A 14,403-nucleotide genomic window follows, 5' to 3' on the forward strand; every position below is an offset into this window, starting at 1 on the left:
GCTGCAGGGTCATCCACACTCTCCCGCCCATACTGGAGCTTTGGTATAGACCCCATGGCCTTGATGTCATCCCCAGCATCCTCTAGGACATATGAGAAAATAGGATTTTGATAACCTACCGGTAAATCCTTTTCTCCTAGTCCATAGAGGATGCTGGGCGCCCGTCCCAGTGCGTATTTTACCTGTAGTTTAGTTATTACAGTTACACAAGTTGTGTTATCTTGGTTTCAGCATGTTGCTGCAATTGGTTCATGCCTGTTGGCGTGTGTTATGTTGAATGCCATGTGTGCGGCATGATTGAGGGTGTGAGTTGGTAGATATCTCACCACTAATTTAAGTAAATCTTTTCCTCGAAATGTCAGTCGCCCTAGGCACAGTTCTTACAACCGAGGTCTGTAGGAGGGGCATAGAGGGAGGAGCCAGTTCACACCCAATGAAAAGTCTTTAGAGTGCCCATGTCTCCTGCGGATTCCGTCTATACCCCATGGTCTTGATGCCATCTCCAGCATCCTCTACGGACTAAGAGAAAAGGATTTACCGGTACGTTATCAAAATCCTATTATTACAGCTCCCAGATACAACTGAAAACAAATGGAAAGTGCAGGGTCTCAAATAAGTCATTTTTGGCTGTGGCACATGCATGGGGGTTTTCTGAGTATTAGGAACCCCCAACCCCGACTACAATTGGTACCCCATCTCCTCATAGTGCAAGGTCATGATTTTTTGTCTCCTCTCCTCCCATACACCTAAATTATGCCACAAGGGGCAGGGCTTAATGACACATTTGCTAATGAAATTTTTTTAAATTAGCTGCAAAAGTTCAAATTCTCTTTTCTAAAATGTATAAAATACATTGTGTTTGTTTTTAAACCACCAAAAATGTTGAAGAAATAACAGCTTTTATTGTAGTGACCACCAATAGAAAGCCAACAAAAGAATATAGGTATAAAGGACCTTACAGTACAAAAAAAACAAAAAACAAAAAAACCCAACACAGTTTTAGTTTAGAAAATTACAACAAAATATACTCTGTATTAAAGCGAAAAAATAAATACTCAATTTCAACAATTGTTTTTAAAGGACTATGATTTTTTTTTCTTTTAGCAATTATTGTTTAAACAGTGCCTCACAATTTGAGCATTTGGACAAACTCTTTACACCTCTGACTTCAAAAGTAACACGTACTAGACAGAGGACAATACTGAATCTCACTATAAGAAAACTAAAGTGAGATCTTGCTTACAAAAAGTTCATTTATCTAATCAAAATGCGTAATAAAACTAAAAGTATATATACGCGCTATCTTAATGTTACTCTGTGCTAAATTAGAGATGTGTTTCAGAAGCGATGTGGATCTTACTTACAATCATATTGAAAGATCCTGTGAGCCAGATAATTTAATACTATAATAAAAAAAAATCTAAGTTATTAGTGCTATTAGAATTTGAATACAACTCATGACAATATCAGTTACCACAAGTATAAAGGCAATTGGTGTAAAGGTTTCCCTGGTTCAGCATAGGTGTTCTTCAAACGTTGCCATAATGTCGCTCTGTAGGTACATGTCAATAGTTCCAGCCATCTGTAAAGAAGAGATTCATGTATTTACACTGATCAATGTGACCAAGGGGGCTTCATTGTTACTCATTCCTGTAGTTCCTATCTTTTAAGGACATCTACATATTTTGCCAGGAAGATTAAAGGAAATCTAAAGACTGGTCGCTTTGGATCAGATGCCAAGTTGAATGCACGTCAGACGTAACTGCTCTCGTAGTGTGAGAATGGAACCAAATGCGGATATCTTCCCATATGCTGAGTTATGCTGGACAGCACCTATTGGTTATACATCATAGCCCTTACTGAAGGAGGGTGTGATACAGAAGATAGACATTATAAAGGTCGACAGCATTAGGTAGACAGTCAAAAAGTCAACAGGGTCAAAAGGACATCAGCCAAAAGATGACAGGGTCAAGAGGTCAACATGAAAACGAGCGACACAAAAAAAGTCACATTTTAAAAAAATTAAAAAACAACAAACATTTCACACAAATTTGTAAAATGCGTTCGCTCGCCATGCTTAGGGCTGAGTAATTCACTCTGCTACACTCGCCATGAGGTTACTCATTGTAATAGTTTGTGACATGGATAGTAAATGCAGAAAAACTGTAAAAACATGAAGAAACTTTAAAAATGTGTCGACCATATATGTAACGATCTTTTAACCCTGTCAACCTAATAACTATCAACCCTTTAATTGTCTATTTCACAACCACCTCCCACTGAAAGCATGTGTAGTTATGCATCTGTACAACTATACATATCCTCTGCAAGTCTGTTGATATGGCCTCAAGGGACGATGACTACATGAGAACACCCGCTTATGCAGCTTTCTTATGCAAGCAGAGATGCAACTGAACCAGGTCTGACTCTGTATCGTCCATAGTTACATATACTCCGTTCTAGACCATATGTAAGATACGTACCACAAAGGGACTTGCATTCACAGTAACTTGGCATCAGCTCCTTAGTGCGTGTAACACTTCATAAATAAGTGCTTGTGTTAATTAACATCAGACAGCTATGTGGAAATACATTACCAATATAGCTATATTATAGTCTATTTTGCTGTAAATAAATATTGCAACAAATATACTAATACTAGGTGCTTCATCGCGCCCCGTCGTAAGGGGCTACGCTCCCTTAACAGCTGTATGTCGTTCAATATATGTATTATATGCAGTACTACCTGCATTCCTAGTTTTGTGAGTGGTTAAATATTACACAATGAAAGGGCGTTGGATGGTGAAGGGGCGTAGCCCCTTGCGACGGTGTGAACAGCGCCTGCAGGGCACACTGTACAGAATGCAGCGGGTGTGGGGGGGACCGAAGGTGGGGGAGGGGGTCGGGAGGCGCTGCGGCCCGGGTGGGGATGTGCGGGGGAGTGTGATCCGGAAGCGGTATGGGTGGGGGGGTGGCGGGGGTGTCGCGGGGAGGGGAGGGGCAGGTACGGGGATCTGGCGGATGGGTGAGGGGGTTCCGGAGGCGCTGCAGGTGGGGAAGGGGGGAGTGCGCCGTGGGTGGGGTAGGGGGTCCGGAAGCGAAGCGCGTGAGGGAGGGGCAGGTGTGGGTGTGCGGCAGTTGGGGGGGTGGGAGGCGCAGCGGGTGGTAGAGAGGCGGGTGCAGTGGGACCACGCGGGTGGGGCAGGGGGTCAGGAGGTGCTGTGGGTGGGGAGGAGGCGAGTGCACTGCGGGTGGGGTAGGGGGTCCGGAAGCGATGCGCATGGCTGAAGGGCAGGTGCGGGGGTGCGGCAGATGGGGGAGGGTGTCCGGTTGCGGTGCGGGTGCTTGAGGGGCAGGTGAAATGGGTGGGGTAGGGGGTCAGGATGTGCTGACGGTGAGGGAGGGGCGGTTTCGGGGGTTGACTGCGGATGGGGGAGGATGACTGTAGAGGCTGTGGGTGGAGGGGGGGCGGATGCGGGGGGGCTGTGGTTGGGAGGGTCTGTGGTTGAGGGAGGGGAATAGGGGCCGTGGCTGGTGTAGGGGGTCTGGAGGGGCCGCATGTGAGGGAGGGGGGGTGGTGGTGCGGCGGATGGTGGAAGGGTCGAAAGGCGCTGCAGGTGGTGGATGGGCGGGTGCGGGGTGCTGCGGGCAGGGAAGGGGCAGGTACGGGGATCTGGCGGATGGGGGTTCCGGAGGCGCTGCAGGTGGGGAAGGGGCGAGTGTGCCGCGGGTGGGGTAAGGGGTTTGGAAGCGACGTGCATGGGGGTGAGGCAGGTGTGGGGGTGCGGCAGATGGGGGAGGGGGTCAGGAGGGGCTGCAGGTGGTGGAGGGGCGGGTGTAGTGGGGCAGGGTGTCAGGAGGTGCTGAAGGTGGGGAAGGGGCGAGTGCGCTGCGGGAGGGGTAGGGGGTCCCAAAGCGACGCGTGTGGGGGAGGGGTGAGTGTGCTGCGGGTGGGGTAGGGGGTTTGGAAGCGATGCAAGTAGGGGAGGGGCAGGTGCGGCAGATGGAGGAGGGGGTTCAGAGGCGCTGCGGGTGGTTGAGGGGTGGGTGCAGTGGGGCTGTGGGTGGGGTAGGTGGTCAGGAGGCGCTGTGGGTGGGGGAGGGGCGGTTGCGGGGGATGTCTGGGGGTGGGGGAGGGTGTCTGTAGATGCTGTGGGTGGAGGGGGTCTGCGGTTGGGAGGTTCTGTGGGTAGTGTAGAGGGGCTGGAGGTGCCGTGTGTGGGGGGAGGGATGGCGTGTGGTGGAGTGGCAGGTGGGGTGGTGGTGGATGGGTGGGCACTGCAGGTGGGGTATGGGGTGAGGAGGCGCTGTGGGTGGGGGAGGAGTGGCTTCGGGGGTTGACGGCAGATGGGGGAGGGTGTCTGTAGAGGCTGTGGGTGGAGGAGGGTGGATGCGGGGTGGGGGGGCTGTGGTTGGGAGGGTCTGGGGTTGAGGGAGGGGCAGGGGAGTGGGGGCCGTGGGTGGTGTAGGGGGTCTGGAGGCGCTGCATGTGGGGGGGGGGGGTCGTGTGGGGGATGGTAGAAGGGTCGGAAGGCGCTGCAGGTGGTGGATGGGCGGTTGCGGGGGTGGGGTAGGGGGTCAGGAGGCGCTGGGGGTGGTTGTGGGGGATGTCAGCACATGGGGGAGGGTGTCTGTAGATTATGTGGGTGGAGGGGTGGTGGATGCGGGGGGGCTGTGGTAGGGGGTTGGGAGGTGCTACTGTGGTGGGAGGGGCAGGGGAGTGGGGGCTGCGGGTGGGGTAGGAGTTCCGGAGGCACCGCGTATGGGGGAGGGTCAGGGCAGGTGCGGCGGATGGTGGATGCGCTGCGGGTACTGTACCTGGCAGCAAGGTAGTTAGAGGGTAATCATTAGCAGCTATCAGATACACTGCTAATCTCTCTGCCCCAAGGATCCCATCTCTCATCATCATCATCAGCAGCAGCAGGGCCGTAGCCCACCCGGGCTCAGTGTCAGGGTAACTGTGTGGCGGGAAGCCGGGGAGCACAGCAGTGTGCGGTGTCCCTGCTCCTGCGTGAGCCGCTCTGCCTCCTAACATCTCCCTCCCTCCTCCCCCCCCCCCTGCCAGGCACATCTCCCCTCGCACATTTCCCCCCCGCCAGGCACATCTCCGTCCCCCGCACATCGCCCACCCCCCATCCGCCAGGCACATCTCCCCCCGCACATTCTCCCCCCCCCCACCAGGCACATCCCCCCCCCCCCCCTCCGCCAGGCACATCTCCCCCCGCACATTTCCCCCCCCCCCCTCCGCCAGGCACATATTCCCCCGCACATTCCCCCCCCCCCTCCGCCAGGCAGCCGGGAAGCACAGCAGTGTGCGGTGTCCCCGCTACCGCGTGAGCCGCTCTGCCTGACATCTGCCCCCGCCAGCGGGCCGCACTGGGCACATCAGGCAGCGATCATGTCCGGAGCGGGGACCCGCTGTAGCGTGAGGACCGAACGGAGGGCTGTGTCGGTGGTGCAGGGCACTGTGACAGGCGGCAGGGGACAGGCGGGGAGCGGGAGTGAGAGCCGTTCTGCATCAGACGGAAAGTCGCCTCCCGCCCTCACATCTTCGGCACGGGACCGGGGGGACGATGGATGCCTCTACACCGGACCTTGGTCGGAAGACTGGGGACATGTGCGCCGAGAAGGTGTGTGGCAGAGCTTCTCCTCATTGGCAGCCGTCACTGATTAGCCCACATCTGTGACTCCGCCCAGCGTTAGAAATGCAGGCACAGAGTTCACAGGGCTATTATATAGGAGATTCACAAGTAATTATTCCCAGTTAAATACGTGATTGCAAATTGTAGTGCTCCCTGCTAATAGATGGAATAAGCAGTTTAGGAGAGTAGCGATTATATAAGAAATAATATTGGTAAATTACTTCTACACAACTTAAAGCTATGGTACTGTACTTGTTTGGAAGGGAATTTGAGGATACATGGAAAAGGTGTGTGTGAGGTTGTATGTGTGAGGTCAGGGCCATAACTAGGAGGGGGCTTAAGGGGGCTTGCTCCCCGGGTGCAGGATTTGAGGGGGCACCTAGGAGTTACAGAGGAGCAGGTTTTTTTGTTTAGTTTTTTTTACCGGCAGTGCTGTGCTGCTCCAGTGAGACAACAGACAGCTCCCCGGGCAATGTATCGGACTCACCTGTCTGCCCGCAGCTGGGTCCGACGCTGTGCGGGTGAGCTCCAGTACCTGGGATCTCTCCCATGTCGGCTACTGTCTTAAACTCTCTTCTTTGCCATGCAATGCTGCGACTAGCATACTATAGAAGCACACTGTGCACCCAGTTAGCAGTATCAACCTATGCTTTGCCTCCCAGATGGGGGGATTTGGTGTAGCTTATAGGGGGGTGTACTGTAGTGATGTAGTGTACCATATAGGGTATGTAGTGTGGTCATGTATTGCAGTATATTGGGGCATGTAGTGCACCGATGTGGTGTAGCATATAAGGGGATGTAGTGTAGTGATGTAGTGTAGCATATAGGCTATGTAGTGGAGTGCATAGGGGCATGTAGTGTAGTGATGTAGTTCAGCGTGTAGGGGATGTAGTACAGTGGATGGGGGAGTAGCGCAGTGATGAAGTGTTATGATATAGTGCAATGTATGGGGACACACAGAGGAGCATGTAATTGAACACGCTGGCAGGGAATGTGACGCATACGGCATTTGAGGCACATAGGGGAATATTGTCCAGTAGTATCCCCTCTTTTCAAAATGTTTGTAATCTGATTATTTTAGTCTGATTGGGTTTTTGCGTGTGTGTGGGTTTTTTTTTTTTCCAAATTACAGCCTTGCCCCGGGTGACGAAAATCCTAGTTTGTGGGGGGTTGCTGCTTTAATGCTACAGGAGAGAAGTGGAATGGATTACTATAGAGGTAAGGGAGGCTAGACATCTTACCCACAGATTTCATGGAGGTTAGTAATATTTTTAGTTGATAAACTTTGCAATTTGATGAAACAGAAATGATATATAGCAGTCTAATACCAGCAATTTCACTTGAAAAAAAAAATGATATTACTTGATCGCAAGCTTTTTCATTGTATTTGATTTATGATTTCTAAGATTCTCACCATCCTGCTGGCCTAAAAAACTACAGAGGGATGCGGTTAAGATCCCCGCAGTCGCAATACCGACGCCAGAATCCTGACATCTGTTAGAATGCCGACACTGGAAATCCCCACAGGGTCAGGAGACGGTTGACGGAATCTTGGCAGCCAACATCCCGAACGTAAGTATAGCGGGTTCGGGCTGGGGAGGAAAGGTTAGGTTTAGGTGCCAGCCGGTGCAGGAGGTTTACGTTTAGGTTGCTGGGTGGCGGGTTGGGGTTTGGCACCACCAGGGGTAAGTTATGGTTAGGCAGCGGGAATGGAGGGTTAGTGGGTAGGGGGGGGGATTAGCTTCTGTCGGAATTTTAAAGATCGCCGGCATCCCATCCGCAGGTCACACATACTGAACCGTCTATGGATTTTACACTCTGTTCACGGTGCTCTGACTTTTCCAGTTATGTGCTGTTTGAGGTAATAACGTTCCCAAATTAGTGTTGTTTTACATAGACCTTGTCCAAGACTGGAAAATCCCTCCAAAATTCCATCCTTACCCCCTATAAAGGCTGCCCAGTTGAAATTGAGCACTAACAGCAGCATTTTTACTACTTATTTTATTTTTGCAAACTTGTATTTCCTGCAAGAACCTAAGGTAGGTGTATATATTTGTGATATTGCTAAAGATTCAGCTTTGCTTCAAATGAAAATGAGAAAAATATAAAATGGTTCAATAACCAGTTTGACCAGGGAAGTTTAATATAATTCTTTATAGGAATGGGCAGATGAATTTTAGTTAAGAAGAGTTGTGAAGAGATCTTACCTGCCCAATTTAAGTACCTACTTTTGTGCTCATTAAAATCCCCACTACAGAGTTATTGTAAAGACACATTAGTGTTATTTACCATTTCATAAAAAATACTCATTTGTGTTTCTTTTTTTATATTCAAAATAAACTTTACAGAATAAAAAGTAATACATTCTGTGTCATTCATCATACTACTTAATGAATGGGTATCATTTATTTCTACAGTAATTTAGAGGGGAGACTGGATTGTTTCAGTTATAAAAAGTCTGACAATGAATGAAACTTAATGATCCCCCCCCCCCCCCCCCAATCATTGCAGGAAACACTTGTGTACATCTTTCCACCAGCTAAAATGTATATCCAGGTTCTGTATATTATGTATCCATTCGTGTCGATAGGGAGTATGCTCAGAATGTCCACACTCTCTGTCTATCCCTAACCCCAGGTGTAACGCAAATGTCAACATTTCATATGTCGATACTCGGTCAATGTAGACATTTTCCAGGCATCAACATTTATGAAATTGTTATTTTAACCATATAAAAATCATGACCGCTGACCTTCTGGTGTCTACATAGTCATCACTGGCCTCCTGGCTGCATCCCGTACATTCTACCATGTATACAACAGCTCTACTTAATAAGGTTTCCCAAACTATATGAGCCAGAGGGCAGAACATGATCTCCATCTTGCAGTAACATTATGTACAAATCCCGGTTTAAAAAAAAAGCATATACAATAATAAGACTGAATCGGCGCCACTACTGCTGTGCATTGGCACTTACAGCCTCTCTCCGGCGCCGCTCTTGCTCTCTCTTCCTCGCCAGGTTGCGTTCGTCTTCAGGGCGACTATCTTGGGTAACAGTCTCCAGCGGATGTTGAACGTTAGCTGCCTCTTGTACAATAATGGATGGCTCATCATGCATCTTGGTCTCAGTGGAAGTACAGATACTCGTTTCCATATAATTTTGTTCTCTGTGAAAGAGAATACTTTATAGCCGTTTCCTTCCGCAGAGCTTTAAAACAGTCTTATCTTACATCTTCCAAATTCACAGGTTTACATCCAGAGGCGGTTTGGGATGGAAAACCAGCCCGGTAAATTTATGCAATCTAATGAGGTGGTGGATTCTGTTGAGAGGGACCAGATCACTCCTCATAGGGCATGAATGTACGCAATTATGGCTTTCCTTCTTTTGCTGCAGTTGTGTCTGAGACCAGGGGCGGATTGGGAACTAAAAGTGGCCCTGTAAAAGTTTGTATAAGTGGCCCAACAGCTCAAGAGGTGTAACATATCGTGTAGCCATGGCAGCATTACTGGATGGCAGAGTTGCTGTACTACAGAGATGGAATAACAGAATGAATGGGGACAATGCAGTGTACTGAGTGCAGGGTCGGACTGGCCCACAGGGGAACAGAGGAAACCACCGGTGGGGCCCCACTGCCTGTGGGCCCTCCTCCCCTCTAGGGATCAGGTTCCAGACTCTATCCTAGTGCACTTGAATTATGCATTATACTTATGTTACATTATATTTCACAAGAATATGGTTTATTTTATATTTACCAAGGGGAACATAACATGTACTCTGTAATGGTTAGCCAAACCTCTGTGGTGGCTGGCCACGCCCCAGTGAAGCCCGGCCACACCCTTAAGCATAGGCCCCTACAAAAGTATCCTCCCCGGTGGGCCCATCATGCCCCAGTCTGACACTGCCTGTCATGGGGGTAGCAGTACATAGTCCCCACAAAAAGAGAAAAGCATGGGATGTAAAGACACATATGGGGCCCAATTCTAAATTCTTCCTAAAGATTGATTTTTTAAATACTTTGGTGTAGGGTTGATAGGGTGAAACATAGTTGTTTCCCTGCTAATCACATTATTGCCAGGATTTAACCTTGGCTGAAATTTAAGGTCATACTTTTTCTTTTGTTTCTTACTTGCATAGTAGAAGGAAACAGAGCACATGAGGTTTTTCTTCTTCTCAAGGTTGTTTAAGGAAATTGGGTCATGTATAGTAAAGCCACTATGTACAGATGGAGCCACGCTCACCTAGGCTTCTCTGCTGCGCCTAGGTGCACCAAGGTTTATTAGCATAAGCCTTTCATCTATTGTTCTCAGCTGCAATACAATAGAGGGAGAACAATACAACAGGGGATTAAGTCATTATAGCAGGGGATTAAGTCCGATTGCCCTGGCTAAATTAATCCTATTAAAGGGATAGATGAGGAGGGCTCCATCTGTATATTAAGGACCTCTGCAAGGGCCAGAAAAGCTAAAAAACAAACCTAAAACAAGTGTGGATTGGTGGGAGCGAGTGTGGGGGTAGAGTAACGTTCTTGCACAAATTTTGTCTATCTAGCACTGTTTTTACCAAAATAATATATGAAAAAATTCTACAGTACCTTGTTTTGTCTCCTCTATCTACAACATGCGACTCTTGCAGTCTCTTTATCTCTTGGGCTTTCAGTGCTCTCTCGCGCTCTTCTTTGGCTATGGCAGCCTTCCTGAACTGCTTGAAACTGTCACTTGAGGACTTTATGGGCACCGGAGTGGTGCTAAGAGCTTTGGAAAAAGATGCCCAGCATAAGGCGTTTTTCACCTTGATATTCTTGAGAAATATAAAAAAAAAAATGTGAAATGCTTAGTACTGACAGTATGTAACAAACACTTTTCTAACACTGTCAATTTAGGAAATTCAAAACTATTGCATAAATTACATAGGCACACCGGCAGAATAAGACCTTAATGGCACGTGCTTCTCGTACAGTGCCACCCCTCTTCCTGGTGCTAAAAGGTGTTGAATTGTAGTACTATTTACAGCAAACAACAAGACACTCTCTGGCTGTGATCCGTTACAACAGGCAATTACTTTTTTTTTTATTGTAAGTTGAAAAAAATAACGAAATAAAATTAAAAGTTGCTGTGGTCTCACAGGTGATTAATTACACACCTCTACAATGTTGTCTAATGTACGACCAATACACAGGCATGCAGTTGCTATTTATTTTTTAAAATTAAATCCCTACTGTTGATGTTTTCAGAGGGATCTAAATCGCAGCTACAAAACCCTGGATGTGACATGTTTTTGCTTTTTTGGGTAAAAATAGGATTTTAATTACCTACCGGTAAATCCTTTTCTCGTAGTCCGTAGGGGATACTGGGAATCCATTTAGCACCATGGGGTATAGACGGGTCCACTAGGAGCCATGGGCACTATAGAAGTTTGATTAGGTGTGCTGGCTCCTCCCTCTATGCCCCTCCTACCAGACTCAGTCTAGAAAACTATGCCCGAGCAGACGGACATACTTTGAGAGAAGGATATAGAAAAGGAAAGTGGTGAGATTTCGAACCAGCACAACCATAACAAGAGGAAAGCCATGCTAACCAAAACTTGTAAACCGTAACAGCAACAGCTGAACCAAACAACAGTACTTAACCAATTAACAGTGCAGGAAAAACGAAGCACTGGGTGAGCGCCCAGTATCCCCTACAGCAGGGCTGGCCAAACCAGTCCTCGAGATCTACCAACAGTACACATTTTCCAGACCACCTAGCTGGTGCACAGGTGTAGTCATTACTAATTAAGATGTGCTGCATTCATTCCTAACTGACAATTCTACAGATCTCCAGGAGGCCTGGAAAACATGAACTGTTGGTAGATCTCGAGGACCGGTTTGGCCAGCCCTGCCCTACAGACTATGAGAATTTTTTTTACCAGTAGGTAATTAAAATCCTATTTTCTCTTACGTCCTAGGGGATACTGGGAATCCATTTAGTACCATAGGGAAGCGCCAAAGCTCCCAAACCGGGTGGAAGACTGCGGAGGTTCGGAGGTTCCTGCAGAACTGATTGACCAAACTGAAGGTCCTCAGAGGCCAAAGTATCAAACTTGTAAAACTTTGCAAAAGTGTTCGAACCTGACCAAGTAGCTGCTCGGCAGAGATGTAGAGCGAGAAACCCCGGTCAGCCGCCCAAGAGGAACCCAGCGACCTAGTAGAGTGGGCCTGTACAGATTTTGGAATCCGCAAGCATGCTGGATAGTGAGCCTGATCCAGCGTGTAATTGACTGCTTTGAAGCAGGACACCCAATTTTATTGGGATCATAGAGAACAAACAACGAGATGTCCTCTTTACATACACCTTCAAAGCCCTCATAACATCCAAGGACTTTAAAGTAGCAGAGGTGTCCGAACAACCGGAACCACAATAGGTTGGTTGATGTTAAATGCGGACACCAACTTAGGAAGAAACTGCTGACGAGTCCTGAGTTCAGCTCTGTACTCATGGAAAATTAGGTAGGGGCTCTTGTAAGACAACGCCCCCAACTCCGACACACGTCTTGCTGAAGCCAGACCCAACAGTGTGATGGTCTTCTACGTAAGGTACTTTACGTCAACCTCCTGTAATGGTTCAAACCAGTCCGATTGGAGGAACTGTAGCACCAAATTGAGATCCCAAGGTGCCGTGGGAGGCACAAAGGGAGGTTGGATGTGCAGAACACCTTTCGAGAATGTCTGGACCTCAGGAAGAGAAGCTAATTGGTTCTGAAAGAAAATAGACAAGGCCGAAATCTGTACTTTTATGGAGCCCAGACGTAGGCACACATCCACTCCTGACTGCAGAAAAAGCAGGAAACATCTCAAATGGAATTCCACCGCCGAAAATTGTCTGCTCTCACACCAAGAGACATAGTTCTTCCAGATATATGGTGGTAATGTTTAGACCCCCTTCCTGGCTTGGATCATAGTCGGTATGACCTTGTCAAGAATCCCTTTCCTGGCTAGAATCAGCCGTTCAACTTCCATGCTGTTAAACGTAGCCACGGTAAGCCTTGATAGATGAACAGGCCCTGTTGCAGGGGATCTTCGAAAAGAGGTAGAGGCCACGGATCTTCGAGCAGCATCTCAAGATCAGCATACCAGGCCCTTCATGGCCAGTCCGGAGCAATGATGATTGCTGGAACCTTTTCCCTTTTTATTCTTTTTAGAATTCCTGGGATCAAAGGAAGTGGAGTTAACACGTACACCAGCTGATAGACCCACGGAGTTGTCAGAGCGTCTACCGCCACTGCTTGTGGGTCTCTCAACCTGGAACATTACCGCTTGAGCTTCATGTTGAGTCGAGAGGTCATCATATCGATTTGTGGATATCCCCACCAACGTGTCAACCACCGGAACACCTCCGGATGAAGACCCGACTCCCCCGGGTGCAGGTCGTGTCTGCTGAGGAAGTCTGCTACCCAGTTGTCTACTCCCATAATGAAGACTGCCGACAACGCCACGGCGTGTTTTTCCGCCCAGAGGAGAATTCTTGACACCTCTGACATCGCGGCTCTGCTTTTCGTTCCGCCCTGTCGGTTTACGTATGTCACTGCCGTCAAATTGTCCGACTGGACCTGAATGGTCTGATTCTGAAGAAGAGATGAGGCCTGCAGAAGGGCGTTGTATATAGCCCTGAGTTCCAGGATGTTTATTGGAAGGACGACTTCCCGACTTGACCATCTTCCCTGAAACTGCACCCCCTGGGTGACTGCTCCCCAAACTCTGAGGCTTGCGTCTGTGGTTAGCAGAATCCAATTCTGAATCCCGAACCTCCGACCCACGACTATGTGAGAAGTCTGTAGCCACCACAGAAGGGAGATCCTGGCTTTTGGCGACAGACGGATTCTCTGGTGCATGTGAAGATGCGATCTGGACCATTTATCCAACAGATCTAGCTAGAAGGGCCTCGCATGAAACCTTCCGTACTGAAGCGCCCCGTAAGAGGACACCATTTTCCCCAGAAGGCAAATGCACAGATGCACCGAGATCCGGGTTGGTACGGAATTATGTTCACCCCTGTGTGCGGAGTAGAAACATCATCTCTGCCATCACTTTGGTGAACACCCTCAGTGCCATGGAGAGACCAAATGGCAGGGCGTTGAACTGGTAGTGACAGTCCTGCAGTGCAAACCGTAGATAAGCCTGATGAGACGACCAGATCGGAAAGTGAAGGTACGCATCCTTGATATCCAGAGACACTAGGAATTCCCCTCCTCCAGACCTCAGATCACGACTCTCAGAGACTCCATCTTGAATTTGAACACTCGTAAGTATGGGTTCAACGACTTGAGGTTTAGAATTGGTCTTACCGAACCGTCCGGGTTTGGTACTACTAAAAAGCTGGAATAGTACCCCTTGTTTTGCAGATGAGGTTGAACTGGAACAATGAACCGGGTCTGTACCAGTTTTTGAATGGCGTCCTGTAAAGTTATACTTACCTGTTGTGAAACTGGTAAGACTGATTTGAAGAATCTGCAAGGTGGGAGCTCCTGGAACTCCAGTCTGTAGCCCTGGGATATAAGATCTATGAACCAGGGATCCTGGCACGATCTTGTCCAGATGTGACTGAAGAATTTTAGCCAGGCTCCCACCTGCCAGTCTTCCAGGCATCGCGGTCCACCGTCATGCTCAAGGTTTTGAGGAAGCAGAGCCTGAGCCCTGTTCCTGTGAACCGGCAGTTGCTGGTTTGCGTGGTTTACCTCTAGCACCTCTGGTGGCAGTAGAAGAACCTCTGGGTTTGCCCCTAAACT

General features: G+C 48.5%; 1 protein-coding gene across 9 annotated transcripts in view; it reads right to left on the reverse strand.

The window, feature by feature from the left end:
* Positions 1 to 1,068: 1,068 nt before the first annotated feature.
* BRDT (bromodomain testis associated) overlaps positions 1,069 to 14,403 on the reverse strand; it is a 351,401-nt gene continuing 338,066 nt past the window's right edge. For all 9 annotated transcript variants that reach the window (XM_063939905.1, XM_063939900.1, XM_063939907.1 and 6 more), the window contains 3 exons: positions 10,235 to 10,440; positions 8,620 to 8,809; positions 1,069 to 1,582 (listed from right to left, as the gene is read on the reverse strand). In XM_063939905.1, coding sequence (XP_063795975.1) covers positions 1,514 to 1,582; positions 8,620 to 8,809; positions 10,235 to 10,440 — 465 coding nt within the window. In that variant the 3' untranslated portion in view covers positions 1,069 to 1,513. The remainder of the gene's footprint in view (positions 1,583 to 8,619; positions 8,810 to 10,234; positions 10,441 to 14,403) is intronic.

The sequence above is a fragment of the Pseudophryne corroboree genome, chromosome 9, assembly GCF_028390025.1.
Source record: "Pseudophryne corroboree isolate aPseCor3 chromosome 9, aPseCor3.hap2, whole genome shotgun sequence".
NCBI classification, from domain to species: domain Eukaryota; kingdom Metazoa; phylum Chordata; class Amphibia; order Anura; family Myobatrachidae; genus Pseudophryne; species Pseudophryne corroboree.